At 44.6% G+C, this 26,971-nt stretch overlaps 1 protein-coding gene across 2 annotated transcripts in view; it reads right to left on the bottom strand.

Annotated features, from left to right (window-relative positions):
• The window catches only part of TCF7 (transcription factor 7), a 139,248-nt gene that overhangs the window by 45,877 nt on the left and 66,400 nt on the right, over positions 1–26,971 (bottom strand). For both annotated transcript variants that reach the window (XM_044454202.1, XM_044454200.1), the window contains exon 5: positions 348–480. In XM_044454202.1, the coding sequence (XP_044310137.1) occupies positions 348–480 (133 nt within the window). The remainder of the gene's footprint in view (positions 1–347; positions 481–26,971) is intronic.

Below are 26,971 nucleotides of genomic sequence, written 5' to 3'. Positions count from 1 at the left end.
CAGGCAAGGAGGCGGCAGCCTGCAGTGGGAACTGGCCAGCAGGGGCAGGGTTAAGCGCCTCTCCTGCCGCTGCTTTTCTGCACATGGTCCTGCCAAAGCTGGTGCTCTTGACACACTGGCACATGCATGTACCCAGCAGTAATGTGCTTGAACAAAACATGTAAATGCATCTTCAGGACGACTTACTGAACAGTGTGTAAAATGGGCCAAGTTGGCTATGAAATACAGTCGGAAGGGAGCGAATGTGGGTAGGAAATGCTAAGCCCATCACTGGAGTGCGGCTTCAACACACACCTTTCCCAGAGATGTTCAGTGCCCCCAGTGTTACAGAAGAGGTGGATGGTTACCTTGTTTCTGGCTGATGTCGGCTGGCAGATGAGGTGAATGGGAGCCATGGCTGAAATGTTCGTTGCTATACGGGATGAGAGGGGTGAGCGGGTGAACACCATGGGACGGCTGTACTACAGGCACCTTGTTGGACTGAAAAACACAAGCCAGAGGAGAGAAGGGTGAGCTTCATGATGCGGGGGATCATAAAGAATTCAGCATCCCCAAATGACAAGGCCTGTGTCAGTCTCATTGCGGCTGGCTGAGTCAGGACAATGCAAAGCCTGCTGGACAGCCACCGGGGAAGCCTTCACACAGGGGTGTTGCGCCTCTTCCAGCTGGAGAGCCGGATACTGTTTCAGAGAAGGTCTTAAGGCCCACTTTCCAGCAGCGCATAGGGCTGAAGGCAAGAGGGGCAGGCAGATGCAAGAAAATGCCCATATATTTTACCCTGAAGCATTTTCTGCTGGTAGCGAATGATAAGGATTGTAATAGGTGCATTCAAGGGGGGAATTCTTGTGCACACCTGCCATAGCACAGTCATGAATTAAATGCACTGTGCTCTCATGGGAAGGCTTTGTCAATAGCTAGATTATTTCTACTATATGGCCTTTCCCATGTGAAGGGCTTCTTTCCATTAAGACCCCAAAAACAGTGTCCAAATTGACAGTGCTGATGGGACTAGGCAATCCTGGCACGACACTGCGGCAGCTGCGTAGATGAGGCGATGGGGCTGGTCTTTAGCCCAGAATTATGCTGCCCCTCTCTGGGGGGTGTGGATTCCACAGAAGGACCTGCAAGCCCGGCCCCCACCCTGTGCTTGCGGGGCCTTTCGACGCTGCAGCAGCACCATGGGATGGGGCTGTGAGGAAGCCCTTCCCCTGCGGCGCTGCTGAAAGGTGCGCAAAGCAGCCCTGTGTGTCGTCGCAGAGGCACCAGGGCCGTCTTAACGCATGGGCCTGATGGGCACTTGCCCGTGGGCCCCATACTAATCTGTGTATGTTAACCCTTGGAAAATGGGAAAACTTCCAAAATTAACAGTAGTCGCAGTTGTCATAGGGGCCCCAGTACACGGCTTTGCCCGGGGCCCAGAATGCTGCTAAGGCGGCCCTGGGAGGCACCACCAGGATCCAGTGGCCCAGGCCGCTGCGCTGTGCGTTGGACACAGACATGCTGCGCTGGATTCGTCCAACTTGGCAGAAGAATGGCCAGCCATGGAACGGGATCCATCAGGGGTTTTAGGAGATGTCATTCCACATTAGGAATCCATTCTTCCAATGTAAGGCACTAGCATATGACATTCAGTTACTGCCTTTTCTCTACTGCAAGAGGACGAGATGATAGAAGATGATCCCTCCAGAATTGTTATATTTTGCCTTAAAATATATCTTTGGGCTTAAAGCGTTTACACCTGAAAATGGTCTGTATGAATGGGGCAAACTGGACATAACCTCCCTCTCAAAGAACTTGCAGTCTTAAAATTCAAGGGTCATTTCTCCCATTGCTGGGCACTTATATAAACTTTCCACCTTTTAAAATGGATAGCTCAAAATTAGGCCAGCTGATCAATTTTCCTCTGGACTAAGGACCCACCAACACTGGTAAATGCAGGTTCTGTCCCTGTAAATGACATTAATGTAATTCACCGCTTGCCTAACCTGGTGCCTCCAGAAAAAAATAAAATTCTTTTTTGTCGAAAAGGAAAAAACGGGAAAAGAAGAATAGCTTGTGAACTGTTGACCCTTTCCTACTACAGCAAGCACAGACAAACCAGTCTGAAAAGAAGAAGAAAAGACGCCATTGTGCCACTTGGAGAACATACACACAACCTTCCTGAGTGCTGCAAGCATTCCTGCCATTTCATACTTGCCCAGTTTCGCCCACAGTTGCCTTTAAATTGACACTGACTTTGCAACAACCAAAAATAAAAAAAATCAAGGTTTGTCACTTTAAAATCCAAAGGTACTTAATGAACAGCACAATAAGGGTTGTATTAATGCTACATGTGAAAAATGAAGTCTTATGAGTTGCTTCATGCATTGCACATTTTATATGGAAAAAACACTTCCAAGCGGGGAGGAAAGAAATAGAGAGGGAGAGAATGAATGGATGAATGGATGAAAACAGTCTCCTGAGCAACATTCCCATAGCTGTGCACTTTCTGGAGTGTACATAGGATGTGATGTGTATACATACTTGGAAGTCGTAGTCTACTGTCTTTGGGGACCTAACTTGGTCTCGCAGGGGACATGTAGGTGCCACCTGCCTGTTCACAGAACCCCCATATTCTACAAGTAATGCTTTGTAAATGAAATGTGTAGGGTGGTTAGCTTTCTCCTGCCCTCTGCTAGTAGCAGCCAATGAGACCAAAGTGGACCTTTTTATTTAAACAATATTTTAACAAATTTTAATATCACCTATAGGTTTTTAATTTACAACCAGGGTGAATCTGGATTTTAATTTGCACTAGTTGTATTTATTGTTTATTTATTGTATGTAAGCTGTCCCGAGGTTCTTGCGATGGGACGGGATACAAAAATTCTAAATAAATAAAATAACATAAAATAAATAAATGACATCAGCTCTGTATGTGCAGCAAAATTTGCTATCCTCATTAGGGTCTCCAGCTTCTGAATGGATAGATAAATATGGTGTTACTTGGGGAAAGGGTGAAGGGTAGGAGATGGAGCCCCCAGGAAATGCTTGGTTCATTTGCATGACTTGCCACTAGGTAATACCACCCCCACATGCTATAAAGGGAACACAAATCATATCCCTCCCCCAGCGGGCTATGATAAAAAAGGGCCAGAAATAAGTTGCAAGTTATTTGCAGGTGGATATGTATAGCTGATAATTCAAGAAAGTCAGACAAGCCCGATACCACAGATGAAGTCATATATATCTATCACAGCAGCAAGGAATTAAACAAGTCAGAAACACGGGCAAATAAGGAATACTGGGAGATGATGTATTCAGGGCTTCTAGATGAACTCCATCAGGAATGAAAAATGTAAGCCTGGGTCTCTCACAAGCAGGACACAAAGTGTACTTTTGGTTTTACTACATCAGGCCTTAATCCAGGAAAACTCCTAGCAGAAAGCATAAAAGCACAGCCTACCCATAAAACCAGCTTCAGGTAGAGCAAAAGCGTGTGGACACAGATGGAATGGTGGCCCCTCCCTGCGGAAGCTATGAAGGCCTAGACTGGCTCAGCAGAGGTGTTGTCACGGATGTTGACTTGCAGGTGCTCCTCATGACACTCGCTGCAGCCACAGCTGCACGAGCCAAAAATGTAGGCAGTTCTGTTGACCCATATTCACAAACCAGTTCCAGGTGTTTTCAATTGCTAGCAGCAGGTCCTTTGTAAAGCAAATGGGTCTTAGTTACCCATTCCAGACCAAGCCAGCCCACCATACTTTACATTACAACATCGATGGGGAAGATCCGCCTTCCCTGCCCAGATACTGTGAGGACTGCGGCTAAGGCCAGTGGTGACAGGAATTTGGAAGTGGGTGGGAGATGACATCAGCATCCCTGGGAACTAAAAAGTGCTGGCACCATGTGCCTTTAGCACACCTTCACAAGCCAGGCTCTGGATGAGAGGCCAACTAGGATTCTGGTGTTGCTGCCTTGAATTCCACCATGGACATAAAGTGGGATTTAAATATAAAAGTGAGGGTTTATTCATTCCTAAGCAAATCAACAGCAAAGCTATGCAGCAGAGCACATGGGTTTCAGACCTGTTAGCCCTGGTATTTTAACACCTTGAACATTAATGCTGGTCTTTTGGTTTTGGGTTTTTTAAAGCATTATATAGTTCTTATCAAAGAATTGTTGCTAGTTGCAAAGTCGTGTCTGACCCATCGCGACCCCATGGACAACACTCCTCCAGGCCTTCCTGTCCTCCACCATCCCCCGGAGTCCACTTAAGCTCACGCCAACTGCTTCAGTGACTCCATCTAGCTATCTCATCCTCTGCCGCCCCCTTCTTCTTTTGCCGTCTATCAAAGAGTACATTGTTCCTAAAACTGGACTCTGGTTTAAAGATTTGAAAAATACCAGTGAAATAGATGTGTCCACATTCTCCTAGCCTGCCTCAACAGCCTGTCAGAATCCCCTCCTCCTCCTCCTCCTCCTCCTCCTCCCTTCCCTTGATGGATCCAGTGATACCACCACTGACTACAAACAGGATCCAAGGAGAGTTTTCCTGTGGACTACAGTACACCTCCAAGTTGGCACTAAGAGCATCCAGGTGGCCTCTGGAAGGTTAACTTCTACTTGGTGCCTTCCCAAATGTCTTGTGGACAAACACCTGCAAACTCATTTCTGTTAGTTACCAGAGATATAATTTCTTTCTTTTGTTTAAAGAGATAAGCAGGTACCACCACAGTCAGTCAAATACACCCATTCTAACCACAGAGTTCATATGACATAACAGACATCAGGCATTTGACTTCTGTGGTGAACCTCTGTCATAGCAGGGTCTGCAAGGGGGGGTGTGGGGCTTGCGTTGGGAAAGGCAGCTGCAGCTCTGAGAAATGTGAGAGTGTCGACACACTTGGTGTTCCAGCTCTTAAGGATGTTGTGTTGCTGTTTTCTAAGAGCACAGAAGCAATACCACTCCAAGGGGAGAGATAAGATGAGAGGGGGACAGTGCTCCATGATACGTCCATTTGGGAATGGCTGACTCAGTGTCCTGTCATATTCAAAATACTAAATGGGAGTGGACATGGCTCAGTGGCAGGGGAACTGCCTGTATGCACAAAGTCCCAGGTTCCATTCCTGGCTTTTCCAGAAGGGGCAAAGAAAGACTTCTACCCAAAACCCTGTGGAGCCCATCCGTGTGGACAACGCTGGGCTAGACAGACCAAGGGTCTTGCTCAGTATAAGGCTTGGGGCTCCTGGGGAATTATTTTTGAATTCTGTATAATTTTGATACTTACACTGTGGCATTTTTATTGCTTGATTTCATGATTGTCAACCACACACATGCACGCAATTTCATAGGACCATAGAACTGTGCAGAGTGGGAAGAAGCTAATAGGGCCATTGGGTCCAATTCTCTGTTCGTTGCAGGACTCCAAGTTAAAGCCCTCCTAAGAGATGGCAGTCCAGCTGCATCTTGAATATCTCCTGCATGGGAGAGCCCACAACCTCTCTAGGTAATAAGTTCCATTGTCATGCTGCTCAAGCAACCAGGAAGTTTTTCCTGATGTCTGGCTGGAATCTGGGTTCCTGTAACTTAAAGCCATGATTCCCTGTTTGCACTCTGGGATAATCAGGAAGAGATCCTAGCCCTCCTCTATGTCACAATCCTTCAAGTCCTCGAAGAGTGCTTATCATGTCTCCCTTCAGTCTTCACAAGGCTAAACATGCCCAGTTTTTCTAGTCTCTCCCCATAAGCGTTTGTTTCTAGTCCTCTTACCATCTGAAGTTGGTAAACCTCTTTTCCAGTTTATCTTTATTTTTCATAAACGGTGGTGCTCAGAACTGGATGAAGCACTCAAGATGAGTCCTAGCAAGTGCTGATTAAACTAGCACTTCACATGATTCGGAAGCGATGCTTCTACTGATTGCAGCCCAAACCAGCATTTGACTTCTGTGCAGCCACATCACATTGTTGACTCCATTGCAGTTCAGTGCTACCCCGCTGTATTCTTCCTTTGTAGCCTGGCCTTTCTTCCACTTCTTAAATGATCTTTTCTCCCCAAGTCATCTCTAAGCTTTTGGTGAAGCTGCGTTTCTTTTGCTGTCTTTTATCTGACTTTCTCATTGGAATTGTTCATAATTATATCTTTAGAATATTTTTATTTAAAATTTCCACCCATCTCAGACTCCTTTTCTCACTAGATTTGCTTGCCAGGGAACTTCACTTGTCATTGTCCTGAACTTATTAAAATGGGCTTTTCTAAAATCTAGGATTTTTACCTGGATTGGCATGCTGGTTTTATTTCCTGAATAGATATTAGTTTTACAAGGTACAATTTATAACAGGGACATTTTGAAATAGGCCACTTTTTCCACAATTTGGTGTCCTTGCTTAATTCTTATTTCCACCACCAAGGTTTTAAATGTCTCTCACGCAAACAAGCACGGCTCTGTATAAAATGGTTACAGACTGTAGCATGGGGCCTCACACTATTTTTCTGAAATGCAAACTCCTTCTGAAGGATTGATCCATGTAGCCCTCTGAGGATGGTCAAATCTGCAACTATATTTGTTCTGAATCCCTGCGAAATACATTGAACTCTAGATGCCTGCGTTGCAATTCTGTTTCAGCTTCTACATACAAAACATGAGACATGCATGTTTTCAGGAAAAAGGATCCTAGACTGATGATGCACAGGTTCCTAAAACCAGACCTGAAGCACGTCCCTTTTGGAGTGTGCCAAAGATCCCTGGTTCAATACTTGAAATTGCTAGGAAAGAGTCAGAAAGATTCCGACCTGAAATCCCAGAGAGCTGCGGCCAGTCAGCTAGGGTAACACGTAAGAGAGCCATGTTTTTCAATGCATCCAACAAACAAACCCCAAACCTACAAACAATGTAGTCAGCAAAAAATGCTTAGTTTAGGGACCGAAAATTTCCTTCTGGTCTATGTCCATTCACTCACCAATTCAACAATCCAAGGACCTTAAATTCCAATAAATGCAAACTCTCACAAATTGTCAAATTGAGACATAATGCCTAGAAAATATTCTTGGCCATTTTATGCTTTAGGATGACATAGTAAGCAATTTGACAGAGGGGAAAAAGGGCCTATTTCCTCCTTTGTTTGGAAGGCTTAAGAATCTTACCCAGCATGTTGTTGAACTATTTCCAATATTTCAGGCAGATTTGGACATCTAATCCATATATGTCTGCACTTATATTTTTAGTTAAGAATAATTATTTTTTTAGTTACATGTTGAGCCCTCAAGGATTCCCACAGCCACTAAACTGTACAAAGACATTAAAACAAGGGAAATCCTAAATGCATAGCATAACTAATCAAGCCAGTAAGTTAAAAAACAAAATAATACTAATCTGTAACCCTTCAAATCCTATGCTTTCCTTTAAAAATTAAAAAAAACAACTGTTAATCTCATGAAACTTGCAAAGAGGTTAGCTTGTGGTCTAATGTGAGTCTATCATATTCTAAATATTATGTGATCAGTCTTGACACTCACTTCCAGTAGAATACCTCTAGTTTCCTTTTCAAAAGATCTTCCCCACAGATAGAACCCTGGCAGCTTCTTTGTCCTGATTACCCAGACACCCTGTTCTAAACTGCATCTTAATTTGGTCCTGTAACATTGTGCTATATTTTTACTTTCTGCAAAGATTCACAGACTAACTCTGTGGAAAGCAACCAGATGTACTCCAGATGCTTTGGACTACAACTCCCATAACCTGTTACTGTTGGCCATGCTGGCAGGGAAACGAGCCTTCCTGTGCTAGACTCATGCAACCTGGCAACTCATGTAACTTGGTCTGACTTTTCAGATCATTGAACTGGTCAAAGTGCTGCTTTATTCCTTTTCTAAGGGCTACATCATATTACTCATTCCTATCACTACTACTGTTAGTATTTTCCATGTATGCCCAGTACTGGTGGCCTATAACCTTAAAAACAGACACAAAGGTTCACACAGAGTGCCTCCACGAAGTGCTACAATTGCCTCCCGCAGCCTGGTACCCTCCAGATGTATGCAACAACAACTTCCAATATTCCTGACCATTGGCCATCTTGGCTGAGGTTGATGGGAGTTGAAGTCCAAAACATCTGTAGGGCACCAGGTTGAAGAAGGCTGTTCCACAGCCCACTTTGGAATGCCATGTTCTGATTCCAGGCTCCTGGAGAGAAAGTGGCAACGTATGAATGAATATCAGTGCTCTAAGGAATGCCCTAACTCCACGACATCCAAGGTAAATCGTCAGAAGAAGCTACCGAGACATGATTCTGTCTTTGAATTTCACCAATAGGTAACTGTATGGCACATGCTGAAGAACCTGGCAAGTCTGATTCTTGGACATTTTGCTCTAGTAAATTAATACTGTCATTCAGTTCACAGCCAGCTACATCTTCCTTCCCTGTGCAACAGGCACGCTGCCCAAACTCCCTGGACCAGAACTTACTTATCCACCAGCTTTCAGACTTTGCAATCTTTTCTCAGCTCAAAAGAAGTATCAAAATATGGTAGAAAATAGGGAGAAAATATGTTTAGACACATGCATTTCAGACGAATTTGTCAGCTTAATTTTTCAGAAACAGTATGATATGGATTTATTATCTTCCTCCCTCTCTCTTTATCACACACACACAGCTGTGAGTGTAAACGTGAAATGGGTTATCTACGGGGATGCGGAAATGGGGAAAACTGATTCAGTGTTTGGTGCAACAGGCCATGACTCCTTAGTGTGCATTTACAAACATCTACCTGTTGTTCTGTGCCATCAAGTTGTCCCTGACTTAAAGTGACCCTATGAGAGAAAGCCCTCCAGAATGGCCTATCCATGATGGCCCTGCCCAGTTCCTGTAAATTCCAGGCTGTGCTTCCTTACGGAGTCAATCCATCTCATGTCTGGTCTTCCTTTTCCTCTTCTGCCTGCAACTTTCTCTAGCAGGATCACCTTCTCCAGGGAGTCTTGCCTTCTCGTGATGCTTCTCTGAAGCATGCCAGCCTCTGCTTTGTCATTTTTGCTCCAAGAGAAAGCTCTGGCTTGAGAGGATCTGGGACCCACTTGTTTGTCTTTCTGCTCATCCAGGGGATTTGCAAAGCATCATCCATGCATTATTGCTGCAGAAAACAGTGGGCATATAGCAGACACACCAAGGACCAATTACCGGGCCCACTGACCATACCATATTTAATACGCCCAGCTTTGATTTATATTGATTTCTAAAATAAGATGAACTGCTTTATTTCTGTTGTGCTCTTTTGTTTTGCATTTGTGGTTCATTTTCTCTAGACTGATGGACGGACTGAGATAAAAGAGTTTGTCACAAGCTGATGTTGTGGTCTCGGCGACTACCACCTTTCAGACCTAGGAGAAGCCAATAACAATTATTGACCACAAAAGCATTTGTAGCAGGGGCCTCTTTCATGAGTCTGTCCCTTGAATTTCATGACAATGATGAGGTGACAATTCTTCAGCGCTCGCTCTCTCTCTCTCTCTCTCTCTCTCTCTCTCTCTCTCTCTCTCTCTCTCTCTCTTTCTCTTTCTTTTTCTGCCTTTTATCTTACAAAGAACTCAAAGCAGCCTATATCATTATTCTCCTCCGCCTGCTCTAAATCTTACCCCCACAACAACCTGTGAGGTAGCTTGCGCAGAGAATCTGTGACTGGTCCAAAGTCACCCAGTTGGCTCTGTGGCTGAGCGGGGACTAGAATCCAGATCATCTGAGTCCCAGTCCCATGCTCTTAACCACTACACCACACTGGCTCTCATTAGCATGAGTAATTCCATTTTTCAAGCGAATGACAGGCTATGATAAATATCTCTATAACAGAAAAGTAATGTATGTGCTGTTAGCCATTTCCAGGTCATATGCTCTTAATGACTAAGTGGAAAACCATGGAAGAGAACCAAGGAGCGAGAAATGGATTCCTAAACATTGGGAATGTTTGGTGGAGCATGCTGTTCCAGTGCTTGCAAACAAGTGGACAAAAATATTAACAAGACTGGCCACATAGAATAAGGCGAGGACAGCTCAGTACATACTGTACTTTTGGATAGAGCGAGCAGTCCATTTGTTTCCCTACCTCATTAAAAAAATGAATGGAAGGAAGGAAGGAACGGACGGACGGATGGACAGAAGGAAAAACGGTGGATCTGACCGCAATAGTCCATACATTGATCACCGCAGGCCTAGATCCCTGTAACACACTCTACCTGGGACTGCCCCTGAAGGGAATGACAGCGGTGCAATGCGCCAGCCAGGGGGTTGTCTGCTGTGTGTTATACAGATCGCATTGCATAGGTCTCGAAAGAGCTCCGCTGGCTTCCTATTTGGCTCTCAGCTCAGTTCGAAGTGCTGCTTCTTACCTGCTTGGTTGGGGAAAGGGTGCCTGAACAACGCTTTCCTCCTGATGAATATAGCCAGCGCCTCGTCACCTGAGGTCCTGTTATTTATCCCACTTCCCAAGACCGAGAGGGAGACTGAGACCAGCAGCGGGTGGGGATTTGAGATAAGGCCTTTTGTGGCACAACTATAGAGCTCCCTTCTCAGGGAGGTTAGATTAGCTCTTTTGTTTCTGGCTTTGCATAGCTGGCAAAACTTCATGGAACATCATGGAGATTTCAGCTTTTAATGCCATCTTTCGATTTTGGAGGATTCCCCTGTTTTATTGTGATATATGCATTTTAACTGTCTTGTGGGAAGCATTTTAGAAAGTTAGTATTATATTATTTTTAATCACTGCAAGCACTCACTGAGTAGAGGAACAAATCAAAATATATTAAATATATTTTAAAATATATTTATTTTGAATATATATGCAGTAAATGCAATATTAGTATATTAATTATATGGATTAAAATATATTCATGTTTAGAAAAAGCTGAGGACTTTTTCTGTCTAAATATGCATAGGATGGGACCATGAACCACAAAGTCAGACTGGGACTTGGGAGACCAGGGCTCCAGTCCTCACTCAGCCTTGATGCTCACTGGGTGACTTTGAGCCAGTAACTCATTCTCAGCCCAGCCTACCTTGCAAGGTTGTTGTGAGGATAAAATGAAGAGGAGGAACATGTGAGCCACCTTGGGGTCCTTGCAAGAGGAAAGAAGGTGGGGTCTAAAGGTAATAATACTAACAAGAAGTAAATGTATTAGGAGCAGATCCCTTCTACAACCAGACATTTTAATCCAGAGGTTACTTGGGAGCATCAGAAGTCGTTGGACTAATGCAATTAAGAACTGATTGATTTTATACAATGGGCTGATGTAGACACCATTTTCAGTCAAATAGATGAAACAGGGAGAACTCTTTGCTGTAAGGTAAAGAACACACAGGCCATCATCACAGGGAGCATAAATGAAGGCTGGAAAGTCAACAATGATCACACTCACACAGCAAATAGCTTAGCATAGTCTCTGCACACAGAAAGCTGGTCCACTGGGGAGAAGGCTGGACAGGATCCCTTCTCCACAATATCTGGTTTTTTAATGATACGAACATCTCTGAGTGGAAGAGCATTTACCCACTTGAGCCTCCATCTGCAGTCAGCCCCAAGGCAGCCCAAATACCACTTTACCACCTCAGTGAGAACAGAAAGCTTGTCATCTCCGGCTCACACAATGCTTCATTTCCTCACGCATAAACGAGAGCCCTCTCATCATAACTATGCAGCCACGGTGCTTTTTGGTGGTCACAAATCTGGGTGAAACATGTGTTTGCAGCAGAGGGTGACCTGCTGCAGGTACCCTAGTGTTTGGGACTACAACCCCGACTATAGGCTGTGCTGTCTGGGGCTGTTGTAGTCCAACATATTTGGACTACAGGATCACCTGCCTGTTATAAGGTTTCCCAGGAAGGGACGGTGGGGCAGAGCAGATGAAAAAGCTCACCCTTCTTCTGAACAGCAGCTTCTCTGCTGCTGCACTTCCATGCCAAGGCCAGCCGGGTATGAGAAGGAGAATTTTATCTTGGAAGTCCGTGTGTTTTCTGGCTCCTCAAATGTTCATTTAGGAGAAGACTGACTGGGCCCCTGCAACAAGATGCTGACAGAATGGCAGCCAGAATACCCCAGTTCGCAAACATCAGCCCTCCTATTAGAAACGAAAGCGAGTCTGCATTGTTTTGATTATTTTTCTAGCGCCATTTCACTCTGGGCCCAAGACATTCAAGCTTTCGGAAGCTGCCAGCAGCAGCCTTCGGTCATTAGTGAGGTCACTGTGGAAACACCCCAGCAGGTTTTGATATGACGGGCTCTTCACTGTCCCCGGCCAGGCAGTGCACACCGCATCGCTGGTCTGCTGAGGGAATGAGCACTGTGGGTGCGAGCGCTCAGGCAAGCAACCCCAAGCAGTGGTAAGTGAGATTAGTCATTTCACCTTCAAAACTTCCCCACTTCGCTAGTCCCCAGAAGGGTTATTAAAAAGAAAAGAATAAAGCAGGAGGGTGGCCGCGTCTGTCAACTTGCATTTGTGTGCAGGAAGGGAAAGTAATGTTGCAGCAATGCTAACTCCGTGACCGCATTTTAATGCTGAAGATGCACGACTTGCTTGCAGGGCCCGTCCTGCTGTTTCGCAGAGGCAGTTGCCCCAGGTGGCAGGCACGGGGCGATGCAGAGGGGCGGCGGCAGTGGCGCCCCCCGGCTATTCTCCCCAGAAGACAGCATTGTGCGTTCCACGCAACTTGCCCCGTGTTCCCCTAATGAGTCTGCTGCCTTCAGGAGAGAAGAAGGATGCGCGCCATCACCAGCCTGAAGCGAGATCCAGCTGTTGGCCCAGCTGGCTTCTGCAGGTGGAACAGGGTGGGTATCTTGGCCACAGGTCACAAAGTACCTTTGACCAGCTCTGTCTACTTGCACATGTGCTGGACGTCACCAGATTCTGGAGACCATGTGGAAGCACCGGAAAAGTCGGACAGGAAAAGCACTTTTGAGATTGTGAAGGGAAGAAGAATGATATGGCAAGAGAGGAAGGAAAGACCCATCACAACACAGGATACCTGGCGACAGTTTTCATGAGACTTAACCAAGGAAGTACATTTATGAAGAGAATAAAGGATTCTGAAAACCCAGTTGCATTGAAGGGTGGCCACTTCTTCTTCTTTTTTTTTTTTTTTTGCACCAGACTCACAGGAACATACAGCTGATGTAGAAGAGTCACCAGTTGTTCCATGTGCATCACTATTTCACAGGCAGAGGCTCCTGGCATGGGGACTCCTGGGCAGATCTACAGCAGGGGATGGCTCCGGCCACTTGCAGCTACATCCCTGGCCTGCCTCCGCTCACCAAGGCGCATGAGAAGAGCATGGTCACGCTCCAAGATGAGGCTCAGGCTTTTGGACCAGCTGATGAAATCCTGCTTCATGTGACTCGCACGGAATGTGGAATTGGCAATGTAGCGCACATGCGCACACAGGCACACTCGTCCAGGCTCCTATCAGTATGCGATCAGCATCTAGTCATTTCGGAGTTTGGTGGACTATTTCTGTTTTCTCACTTTTGCTGCACTCCATTTACTGTAGCGCAGTACTGCAACAAAAAGGAAATAAGGGAAAGTTGATACCACCTACGCTTGAGGTTTTATTATTGCTGACTGCTTCCCACGCTGTCCCTGCCATGAGATCTGAATTTAGGAGAAACACATCTCTGATTCCATCTGCACCTGACCACACTGTCGCAGTAGACATACGAGACTGACAACAGGTACAATGATAGCAGCACGATAAGAGCTATGTTGCGCAATGCAACTGAGCCCAAAACTGATGCACCGAACAAGCCTCTGTGATGCTGGGTCAGCAAATTCAGAATTAACTTATAACAGCTGCATCCAGACTAAAATGTCATGACCGGAGCAATTGTGTCCGCATGGCAATTCAGTGCACAATGTGGAGGTGGGCAGTGGGGAGTACAGCATGCAAAGCCACAGGGCGAGCAAGGGAGAGGGAGTGGGCAAGGGGTGGCAGGGTGAGGGAAAGGACAGGGCCCTCTTGTTAATGCACTGATACTATTCCCAGCACAATCTGCAGTTGTTCACGCATCATGATCTGCAACTCATGCATCATGATCTGCAATTGTTGGGAAAAACAGCAGCCCAAGAAAAGCTGCAGAGGCACCTGCCTTTCCCCAAGGAAGACCACTTCTCTCTCTCTCTCTCTCGTCCAAATTACCCCTCTCCTGACGGTTCTCACAGTCCAAGGACTGAGGAGTCTTCTCCTCGACAGACTGAACCTCAGACTTCAAAGAGCTGTCACTATTCACCACAGACCATTTTAAAGACACCTATTAGCACAAGAGCCATCTGTGGGTCAGCTGAAAAACACTGCCTCCTTGACTCACTGATGCATTTGCATGTGCCACAAACATCGGTTTTATGAAGCATTCAGTGACATAATGAATTGGATTTGAAGAAATGCAAGAAGCAGAAATAAAGCTGCAAAACATTCTGGGATCTGTCAGCAAGAGTTATGCATTGGCTAAGGCACTGATGGAGAACCTTCTCCCTCGACCTGCCCACCTGTGTTCCTTTGGGGGGACAGTTGGTGGTGTCCATGCACCAGAGGGTGGTGGGATCACATCCAAAGTGGATGGAGTCAGAACGGGCACAGAACCTGCTCCTTTCCCATGCTGCGCAGTTGGAAAAGGAGCCCCCTTCCAACATGCAGTAGGGAAGCAAGCGGAGCTGCCTGTGGAGGAAGACATAGCTCCTCGCCATATGCTGAAGCAGAAGGCTTCCTGTGTCAGCACACAGGAAGGAAACAACACTTTCCTCTGGAATGAGAGGAAAGTTTTGGCTGGCTGGCAGGCAGAGCAATACAGGGAAACTGATGTCTGGCATCTGTTGGCCTGGGGAGACCGCCATGGTCCAGATTCTGAGGCCTCAAGTTCCTGATCCAAAGGTTTCCCATCCATACTTTGACAAGTCTGTTCTATGATAATTATAGTTGCACAAGCTCTTGCTGAACTCTCTCTGTAAACAGAAGGACATGGTTGGGCTTCACGTTCATTCTTCCCATGCAGACCTTCAGCACAAAGTATCATTACAGCCCTTTCCATTCACAGAAGGTATCCATTGCATGTAGAAGAATGCATCTGGATCCACTGCAGTGGCGATAGTACAACAATTCTGGTCCTGATTAAGCCCCCACCCGCATTCCAGTAATACAGTGATCTTGGATGCATAAATGCTTGATTCGCAGACATTAATCTCTTCATACAAGTAGCAGTAAGCTTTTTTTTTTTTTAAGGATTTTGCTTTTCTTTTTCAACTGCAGGAAAGAACTGAGCAGCTCATTACACTCACTTATTTTTTGCTTCACTAGCATTTCTTTTTAAAGAGGAAGATGTAGGTGGTTCAGGAAGGAAAAAATACTGTGGATGTGGAAAAATAAAGGTCGCAAAGTTCATCATAGGCTATTTGTGTTGCCCCAACAGTGGAAAGAGATTTAAAAATTAAGTTGCTTAAGGGACAAAGAAGGCCAACCAAGTGAACTTTTGACTGCCACCGCCAAATACAGTCCATTTAGAAGAAAATCGACCTGATTCTGATCTTAACCATGTAGAAATTGCTACAGTTGTCCAGCCGATATTTAGTTGTAAAACATTCTTCCACTATGCTCTTCACCAAAAGCATCCTATCGACTGAAGTTCCTTGTTGGACAGTGCATTATTAAGGCTGAGTTCACATGACATGACTATTCAGTCTGTCAATAAGCCAGAGCAGATTAGTTGTTTTTGTCATGACCCGACAGGCCATTGGGCTGCACTCTGTTCCCTTCGTCCCTCTTTTTGCTTCAGGTGCTACCTTAGGAGATACTGCCAGAAGGAAGAAGTCCCCCCTCCTCTCTCTGACAACCACGATCAAAGGCTGATTTTGGGTCATTGCGGCTGTCGCAGAGTCCCGGCGTAAGAAGCCGGACTTGTGTCCCGAAGCACAATGAGGTCCACTCCCAGATTTTCCTGGGACGATATGCAGGCGGCTGTGCTTTGCCCATTTGCAAAAGGCAGCCCTCTACATGGTGCCCCAGCCAGGGCTGGGCATTGCCCCTGTTGTGCTTCAGGGTACAAGCCCTGTCTGTATTATGACAGCAAAGACCTGTTTTAATTCTTCTCTGTTCCATAGAGCAAACAGGGCTTGTGCCTGAAATGCAACAGGGAGGACGGAGGAGCTGATCAGACTCCCTGCCTCCTGTTGCTTGGGGGCAGCTCCCTGCTGGCAGCCGGAGGGTCCACTCTGCAGCCTCTGGCGATAAGAGCCAGGATCTACTCCTCTTTGCCAATGTGGCACCTTGTTGCTCACTGGCTACTGAGGCTCGCCTGCAGTGGGTCCTGCAGACACAACAATCCGCCAAGGGTGATGCCAACCCTAGAACAGCCCACTGGAGCTTACGGTGGCTTGCTTAGGGAAAAAGGATCTTTTTAGCTTGCTTCCGCCCTAGTTTTATTCTGTTTTTAAAACAGTTCTGGTCATTTACAAAGTTGAACGGAAACATATCAGAAATGAATGTGTGCAAATAGAAGAAAAGTATAATTTTGGCACAGAACCTCACACCTTGCTTGAAAAAGTTTTATTTAAATAAATTACATTTCGATATGGACAGGTTTCTCAAAAGGTTTTAGGAACACTGGCTAAAACTCATGTGAGATCTTCTGGCTTGTATCCTCCAGCCATGGTAGGCTGCTTGAACTATCAGAGCCTTACTTCAGCAAATCAGAAAAAGGTGATTTGGGGGAATTTCCCCTTTTGCTTCTTACATAACTGTTCAAAGGGGGTTGTATGCTCTGGAGCAAATTTACAGGAGTGTAATGGTCTACTCTGAGGAGAGGGAAATAACCAAAAATCACCTTCCTGCACTTGTCACAGATGGACGCCTCCATTAAATGAAAAAGCTATCCATCAGCTAAGGGACTTCAGTTGGAGGTAATTCCACTGATTACCTGAATCAACCAGAATCTCCAAAAAACAAGCCTAGAAAAAAGGAGCTCCTTTCTCCTGCAGGTGACAGATAGTCTATTAAATGCCTTTGCTCATGTGTACAAAAAACTACACATGCTGTGAGAAAAGAGGAAACCATGAGCTACCATTAAAGTGATTCCAATTTTCACCAAAATCTTAGTTCTTTACTTATAACTGGGCTTGGCATCTCTATAACTGAGCCAATTCTACCTTGTTATAAACAAACATACAACACTGAAAGTATAGAAGGGAAATAAGAAATATCTGAAGTGATTCATGGAGGTTTCTATTGTTCTGACATCAGAGGGGGTGAAACTTGATAAATTTGATTGCTTCACACTTGATTACTTGAGTTCCTCTTGATTTGACACTTGGGTATGACCCTCTGTGACATTGTGCTTCTCAAATGCAAATGCCAAAGGAGATGGGAGAAGAAGTGAAGGAAGCAACACGGGCATCACCTGCTCTGTTACATAAATCCAGGGGCAAACATCAGTTTAACCTTCTGGATACCCATGTGATCCCTGTGTGTAGACTTTCCCCCAGAAACCTGCAGAGAAGTCTTGCATTCTGGCATAAAGCACATTCACTGTTTTATTTGAGGCCTGCCTTTCACCTCTAGATACAATATACTAAACCAGAATAGCATTTATCAGATGCATCGTAAGAACAGAGAAGCAAGCTTTTGATTCCTGTTTTTAGTACTCAGTGGTTTCTCCTAGAGATACACCCCAAATTTGGCTGAAAGCCTTTACTTCAGTAAATGGTTCATCTCTGGGGCCAGTTCAGAGGCTGCCCACTTAGACTAGGCTACCCAACTCAACATTTAGAAACCCAAACCTTTGTACCTTCTATTATTGTGGGAAATAAAAAGATGCTATAAGATGTTGTGTATTTGTCATAATTGGATGACGTTTGCACGCAGAGTAGCCTCTGGGAAGGAGATTAAACCCAACAGTTGCCAAATATTAAAAACAGTATTTTCCATATTATGTGCCTTTTTGTTTTGTTTTTAAAGGGTGCTGTTGATAACTTGTTTATTTTAGAAGTGGGGGAAATTTGCAGAAATGTCTGCCCCTTTTGAGAGGATCAAGTCTGTCAAATGTCTGATGAGGTTTCATAGAGGCGATGCAGAAGAATTCCACAAAGGATGCAGTTATCCTTCTACATTCCTTGTGGACAATTGTTTTGACCACGACAGACAGCACAGAAGCATCCCTAAGTTAAAAAAAGCAACAAAACCAAACCCTGCATGTTTCAGAAGGAGTATTGTAGATGTCCACGAGGAAGGGATTTCTAAGATTCTGTTTTGGTGGTGGGGGGTGGGGACGAGGAATGTTTTTGCTTTCCCTTTTTGCTGTTCTTGGGGCAATCTATATGAAAACATAGAAACAGAGCAAGTCAGTACAGGCTTCCTGGGCCATCTAGTCTGACCCCCAGCTCCAGCCGGCTCCGCTCATGACATGCCTACCATGTGCATGTCAAAACATCACCTGGTGTAGAGTGTTCTCATGCAAGAAAGATGCAAAGTGTCAGAAGAATTGGTGCAGGGGATCAGGAATTATGATTAAAAACCAGTTTAACACTCTTTTCTTAGTGAACCCTAGTGGCACTGAAACAATGGCCACATAATGGTCCTACCCTTGTCCTTCCCTCAGAGTACGGGGATTACAGCCCCAGGTAAAATGTACCCGAAGAACTGAAGATGGCCCTGTCAGTCACCCAGAGCTTCCTCCCCTTCACAACTCATGAGTGCTTTGGAAAAATGCAACCAAAAGATGCAATTTAGAGATGAATAGAATTTCTTTGTCTCTGAGCACAAACTGGTAACACAACCATTTTTTGCCCTGGCTTTGATTCTAATGCCTTTGCAGGGAAGGCCACCTTGACTCAGAAAGCACCACAAATATTCCAAAAGAGCCCACTTCATTTGTCTAGACCCAGTGGTTTCAATACACAAACAAGATCACAACCTGGTAATGCTGCATAGGCACTTTTAAAAGAGCCAAACAATTTGGAGACAATGAAGCCATGGCTTCCTCTTTGCACGGGTCTGTTCTGTGCTGTGCCCCTCTTGCTGACTACAGCAAGTGGGGAAGGAGGGGGGAGAGACAAAGATCCTGATGGAGAAATGCAGGAGAAAAAAATTGCAGCTGCATCCTCTGCCAGTTTGAAGAAGTACAGGCATGCTTAGGATGCAGCATCTCTGGGTCATGATGGGTTTAAAGCGATTATGCAACCACACTGCTATGCAAACCAATTTAGGCCACATTGTCCTCTGAACACCTTGCACCTTCTGGTGTAATGTGAACTGAACTTAAGAAAACTTCCTAAAGTAGTTGATGTGTGATCTCAGTATATGCAGAAGCATTTTAGAATTCCAGAAACTACAGATTTGAGCATGGTTGACAGAAAAAAGTCGCTATATATTACATGAAACCAGGGTGGAAATGGCCACCTGAATCTGTTTTGTATGTACAAATGCAAATTTAAATGTTTTAATGATAAGCTGGAAATGACATGCACAGTACAACCCTGCTCTTATTCCTAACTTCACAAATTTAATAAATACATTGTATTTGAATTCGGGGAAATCCTTCTTTCCTTAATCATGAATCATTTCAGCTGTAATCTGTTCTATAAAGCGCATGACTGATTATGTTCAACCCCTCAAAGTTTCATTAATTATGTAAAAAAAATCCCCAGACAACCATTAGAATCTCCCCGCTTTAAAACCTTGTTCCTGCACTGGCTGATTATTTTTTCAGTTGTTGTCAGTGTAAGTTCCCTTGTGCTTGTTTTTATTTCAATTAAATTAAACAGAGGTGATGCTAAAGAAATGTAAGTATTAATAATAATGAGCCATGATAGTCTCCTTCAAATCAGGTAAGGACTTCTGGTTATACATAACACAGTGTGATACATGTTGTTGCCACAGGTAACACATGGGATGAAAGATAATTTATTGACCACGTGCATGTTTGCTAACAAAATTCTACAGTATGAGTTATGGACCAGCCCAATGAAAGCAGGTTAATCAGAACACTTTAGAGGTCCCTAAAAGGTGTAACTGGCAAGTAGGAAAGACAGACAGTTAATATAGGAAAATTACGAATCACAGAGGCCAGATTTATTGCTGACTAAAATGAGCATGACTTATTTTAATTCTGGCTAGTGTCCCTTTACATTTGCTTATATAAGATGTACTTAGCCCTGCTACTCTCGTTCATGTCACAGTCCCATTTACTTTCATATTTTGATGTGGTTGCATGCTCCAGAATTTAAGCTTGCAGCATGTAGTAACATAAACAATTAACAAAATTGGGTCAGAATGGGATCATCTGATTCATGGAACAGGCAGCATGACCCCCACTTGAAACAAACTGAGATGAATGGGCAGTTTGCCGCCATTCGTCCCCACAGCCCTGCCCTGGAGAAGACCCCCTGGAGTTGTGCCACTGTCCCTGAGACACTTTGGAGTGGTAGTCCTATAGCCCACCAAATGTTATCTGTACTAAAGGCAGAGCACTTCTCTTCAAGTCAAGCGGAGTTCGACTTCCAGGATACACAGCGATACGATTAGTGGATACAGCCCATTGTGTAGGTTAATACTGGAGGGGGCAAAACACCTGTGGTAGCTGGTAGGGGGTATGGTACCAGTAGGTGATGTGTGGGCCTGTAATAAAATGGCATGGAACTGTGCGGAATGGCCAGGCACCAGCTCAAGGCCTGCTGAAAAGAGCCTCACGGCCTTGCTCCTCTTCCCACTGCCACTGGCTTCTTCCTTGGGCCAGGCCATGGTGGAATGTGCAGTGGGTGGGTGCCAGGAGCTGCTTACTGACTGGCTTTCTGCCTGTTAAGTGAGTGGGCTGTGGCAAGGGAAGGGAAGTGGAGGTTGGTGTGCATGGCGGGGAGAGGGCAGAGTTGCTGAGGGAGGCCCTGCTGAAGGCTTCTTGGCCCAGAGCACTCCAAAACCTGCTGCCGGCACTGCGTGTGCTCTTCTGCCTCCACCTCCCTCCTCCCAAGGGGGCCTTTTCCCTTCCTCCTGCTCCCTGCTCGTGTAGACAAAGGCGAGTGGCGTCTGCAACAATGTGGGACACAAGCAGGGAGTTCCTGCCCTCTGGAATCTCATCCTGAGGCAGGCCGGCTGGGGACTGGCCAGCATGGCAAGGCCCCCAGCCATGTTCCAAGCTCTGGCTGAGGCTCAACTCACAGTCATGCATAATTTCATTTGCTGCTCCTTCTTCCTCCTGTGCCTCCATCTGAGCTAGATCTCCTGTTATTTGTTCTGGGTTCCTCCCCTGCCTTTTAAAAATACTTTTGTTGACTTCTGCAAAACGTCCAAGTCCCTCCACACCCACTGAGGCATTGCCTTTTTTGTGGGCCAGATTGGTACATAATGACTGACACATATCCCTGATCCTTCCAAATAAAGGGAAGGATAACCTTTGGCTATCAAAGATGTCCCCTCCACGTACTTCCATAAGCACAACTCCTACCAACAACAATTCGGCATTCTGTGAGTGGATACGCTAGAGAGAAGTGATTTAGCTAATAAACTCATTGGGAAAACACTATGGGTATATTGAGTATAAAACTGTGCCGTCCTGCTCATTGAAAGATCTCGCATTGTTCTGCAACATCCTAGTATACAGTTCAGGAATGCTGCAGAATCCGCATGTCCTCAGCCACATAACTGAACATCACTTCTATAAGCATTGTAGAAGTGCACAAGCACCTGAACGCCACCCTACCAAAATTATTGAAAGGTGGTACAGTGCAAAGTGCAGAAGGATGAGGACTATCTCAGAAATAAGAACAGGGGATGGTGTTTGCCATGTTTTGTATGGAGCATTTGTCCAATCTTGGCAATAATATAATACTAATCTGTGCTAACTCCCTTTTCCTCAGTTTCTGTAATAATTTCTCTCTCTCTCTCTCTCCTGGGTACAGAAGAAGGGATAATCCCTTTAGAGTAAAGCGAATCTTTTACTGACACCCTGCAGCAGGGAAAATGATAGGCTCTCTCCTTGTTCCTCACTTTCAAGGATGACATGTTGACAAAGAATGCTACCGTTACTAATCCCAGACGATGCCATGGGTCTGCCTGGAAGAAATTGTCATTTTCTGGAGATGTAGAATTAGTTTCTTTCAATATCTAATACTCACCCCTGCCCTTCTTTCTCATTGAAAGCACGCTTCATTGTGCAGAGCCAAACAAACGCTTTTAATTAAAATGTAAAATGTCTCTTGCTGGCGAATTCTTTCAAAATCCCCCCCTCCAGAATGATAAGTCCTATTTGTCCTCCCATTCTGCACCTCTCTCTCTGATCCCTTGACGAGAGTGGCTGAATTAAAACTGGTGCTCTGTGGATTTGCATAAAATTAGACAACCAGGGAAATTAACAGGAAATTGAATGGATTCTGCCCCTCTTGTATGCAGTGCTTTCTTCAGATTAAGGGAAAGAGAGATGTGGATTCCTCTTTTTTAAAGCATATTCAGCATCACTTCACCTAGCTGTCAGGACAGCAGCAGGATAAAATGAAACATAAACTTATGCATATGTTAATAAAAGATTCCTGCAGTGAAATGCAAATGCTGATATTATATGGATTAGACAAGGTTCCTAATTAATCCAGTCTCACTACTTGACTTTTTGAATGTTACCTTATTTTGGAGGCCTGCATGCTTGCTAATCTCCTCAGCAGGCACTTCTTATGGGACAGGAGGCCCTGGTGCTAATGCTGATGCCTTTTTCTTGCCTAGTTCTATGTCTAATAAGTACATTGTGAAGCACAGGTGGTCTTCCCATTAGGTCTTGCAAAAGACCGGAGAAAGCAAGATGGTCAGGACTGGGCCAACAAGTGGGAATTCCACTGTGCATTTATCAAAAAGTGTGTTGAGGTGGGGGGTATTCCCCATGTTTCTGTTCCCAAATGATTATTAGGAGTAGCTTTTTTTGTGGTCATTTCACAGATGCTGGCTCAATAGGTCAGCACAGGAAGAACCAAGCTATGGCTTAGGCCAGGGCTGAGCAAAAGGGAGATCTCCAAAAGTTTTGGATTTCACCTTCCTGTAGCTCTGCTGTTATGATCAATCGTCAGGAATTCTGAGCATTTAAGTCCCCCAAACCTGGCGATCTGCTTTCTGCCACCTTTTTGTGCCCAAACCTTAGGCTTCCTTTCTCCCCATGAACATTTGCATTTCTTTTCTCAGCTGTGTGATCTCTGGTGTGGTGAAAATGCCACATCCAACATTATCAGACAGCAAACATAAAACTGGTCTCTGAAGACCATGACTACTACTATTGCCATCTCGGGCAATGCAGGTCCTCTTTCCCTGCCCTCTGGCATTTGCCACTACTTTGTCCATGATGCCACACCCCCAAGGAGCTAACTATATCACTCATTATATGTAAAGCATCTTTAGTAAACTGGTTTGCGTCCAGTTTAAAAGCAAGAGGCACCAGCAAGAGAAATGGCTGCCTCCTGTGAATTGCACAGAAATAAATTTTAAAATCAGCTTACTAGGAGAAAAAAGACTAAACCCTCCCTGACAGCACTGAAGGGACTGATCTGGACAGAGCTTGGGTTAAGAATTGCCCCACTAGGGTTGGAGCCCTGGATGTTTTATTTGGAGTCTCTAATCTCTGAAAGGCTATCCCCCCATCACCCTGCTGTCCATGCGCACTTGGAGAAATAAAGGTGTGGGGACCTCATGACTTCTGATGCAGCCAATTCCTCTGGATTTGCTGGTTTTTCACCAACATGTGCTTCACATCCTGCTGCCCCATCTTTGAATCTTTCTACCTGAAATCAAATGCCCTCTTCTTCCCTGCCCATCCACCCTTTTTTAGAAATAGGAGTGTCTGTAGGAGACATGGTCTTTTGCAGACTTGAGAAGGATATATTAGCATATATTAGCATATGCAAATGTATGGGGTTATTTCCCAGTGAGCTTGACCCCTGGATCTTTTCAGCACCTAGGCCCATCCCTACATTTGAGGACTAGGCATTCCACTTCCAGTACAACTGACTTGGTTCCCAATTTATTTAGCATCTGGCCAGCAATGACCATTTCATAGTGGTTATTAGAAAAATAGACCCATTTATCTTGTTAACAGGAGAACTCAGGTTGCGGAATGTGCATCCACCCAGTGATAATTGTGGCAGGAGATTTTCTCTTTCAACAAAATGCAGGACTTTTATGCAAATGCATACACTTCTCCTTAGTTTGCAGGCTAAACACATTTTTTTCAGACATATAGATGTATATCACTTAGGTGGTGCTGATGCTTAAGCATAAGACAGTACATGTTTGCACATACATGCTGGTGTAGTGTGAGCTGAGAAATCCCCTGAACAAATCTCATATTGACCAATAAGATATCCTTCCTGTCACTGAAGACATCTGACGTTGCTTAGGCAAGCCACTATTCCTCCCCTCTCCCACCATCATCTACAATGTGGGAATATTAGTAGCCTATCATGAGAAATGCACTATAGGAAGTATTCTAAGTATTTCTTATTTCAGAAGAGAAGCTTGGGACTTCCAACAAAAAGCCTCAACTGCATCTCACAGAGTGTTTTTTCCACACGGACAGGATGTTATAAAGGTTACATTTTACCATATAACTCAACCGAGAAGTAGAATGGTGTGGAGAAGGATTGGGGGTGTGGTCAGATGCAGGTTCAAGCAGGTCGAACACAGGAATGAAGGAAGCTGCCTTAGGTCTGAGTCAAGCCATGAGTCCATCTTTGCCTGGGATTGCCAACACTGACTGGCAGCAACTCTCCGGTGTTTCTGGCAGGTTCCTTTCTCCAGCCTTTCCTGGAGATGCCTGGGATTGAACTGTGGACCTTCCACATTCAAAGCAGGTGCTCTGCCTCTGAGTCATGGCCACTGCCAAGTCTATTTCTCACAGAACAGCCATTTTGACAGCCTGTACATGCAGGCCGCAAACAGGTTATGATTTTCATTAATAGAGGCCATCTCAAATTTAAGGGCCAGTGGGCAAGAGAATTTTGTATCTGGTGGAAATAGGAATCATGATTCTCAGACCTGATTTGGAAAAGGTCATATTAAATTACCTCTTCCTACAAAGGCCTACTGAGGTCCTAAGGTCATCACAGGAGCTCTTTCTGAGAGATTCACCTCTGAAACAAATAAGGAGGGTGGCTATGAAGAGAAGGCCTCCTTGTCAGTGGCACCCCAACTCTGGAATCAGCTCCACAGAGACGTTTGCCTTATATTGTTGTTATCATAGTATTACATTTTGTAACCCGCCCAGAGAGCCATTTTGGCTAAGCAGCAGGATAGACATGTAATAAATAAGTAATTTCCAGGTTGCAGATTAGCTCTCCAGCCCTGTGGTTTAATAATTACAGAACTCCAAAAGTGGATGGACCATACAATGGGAGAATTAACTCAGTCCTGAACTTCAGAAGGGCAAGTTTCTAAGATCAAACCAATTGTATGCTAATTTTTCCTGGAATTTAAATATAGGGTATAATTCCATTTAAAAAATATATATATATATATAAGGCTCTGCGGGTAGCTGAAAGTTTAGCTGGTTGTAAACCTCTGACCAGAGTTTTGCATATTGATTCTAGAGTGGTAGATGCCTTTGATGTATTATCTAAACAGGTGCCTAAATATGTGTTGGTCACCTGCTAAGATGACTTTACCAGATCTAAAGGTCTCTAGCTCTGAAAAGAACTCCGTGATGGCTTGCCTAGCATGGGAAGTATTTTAAGTATGATTATTGGAGATAACAGCAATGAATTCAACTGAGTCAGGATTTCTAGTCATTGGACCTGCAGATCTGCAGCAAACTGGCTTCCTTCAAGCTGCACAGACTTGTGAATCATCATTGCAAACTTTTTTGAATGGATAGAGCAGCACTAATTTGCACCCTCACTAGGTTTGTCTGCTTCCTGCATCATTTGAATTTCAGGGTAATCTTTGGATAGCATCTTTGCAACTTTTTTCCCTTTCAGATGGTGAAGGACATGCTTTTATACTGTAAGTGCTTACATATGGGCAAGGAGGCCATAACTAGCAATGACAAATAGCAATTAAAAAACAACAGATTGTTGCAACCTAAAGACTAACACACAGAAAGCTCAGATCTCAAGTTTCCATCTTGTTTCATGGTGTAGCCACACCCCTCTCTTGCATATTTTATTGTACAATAAATATTATATGCAACTTTAATAGACTGCTTTACATCAGTATTTAGTGCCATCTCCCTCTTTTCCTGCTTGGCAGGTTAAAAAAAACCAAACAAGCATCTTGACGAAATAGACAGGGACACCTTAGAAGCACAATACTTGTCAGTGAACTGGATGCTGTTAACTTCCCCCTCAAGATTTCTTTCCTTCTCATCTTTTGTAGAAGCTTTAAGGTAAACAGTGCACAGGAACTGGTGAATACTCAAAGAGCATCAAAGACTGCACACTGCTAGAACTAAGATGGGGACCTAGTCAACACCTTGAAAGGAAGACACCTGGCAGCCCTATAGAACATCAGAGGGTACTCACAAGTGTGTGTGAGAGAGAGATCAACAATGAGAGTATGCTGTTATCCTTCCCCCCTTTTTAAAATAAACAGTTATTTTAGGTGGTTCGGTGCAAAATAAGCCCATTCCACTGAAGAAACAAGCAGAAAATATATTTAGGCAAACATGTTAGTAAAATGGAGTGGCTTACTGCCAACAGAGTCATAGGCAATGTGGAACCAAAAGCTAACCCTAAACTGGATTAGCTTTTTCCTTGTATTAAAGTAGTTGACTGCAGAAATGCTGAGCAATGGAACTGAGCTCAGCAACAATTGCACAAAAGAAACGTACCCACTCTACCCATCTCCACTACATTTCCAAACGCCCTTATCTGGAGTCCCTGCCAACACATACCTTTTAAAAGGCTGTATAATTCACAGCAGCTTTTATAGAGAATTACCACTGGTTATGCCAAATGTCTGGTATCAAGTGGGAAAAAAGAGCAATATACAACATGTAAGCTCTTCTGAATA

The sequence above is a fragment of the Varanus komodoensis genome, unplaced genomic scaffold (genome assembly GCF_004798865.1).
Source record: "Varanus komodoensis strain SLA01 unplaced genomic scaffold, ASM479886v1 scaffold7_3, whole genome shotgun sequence".
NCBI lineage: Eukaryota > Metazoa > Chordata > Lepidosauria > Squamata > Varanidae > Varanus > Varanus komodoensis.
The sequence above is the reverse complement of the archived record's forward strand: the minus strand, read 5'-3'. Positions and strand labels throughout refer to the sequence as shown.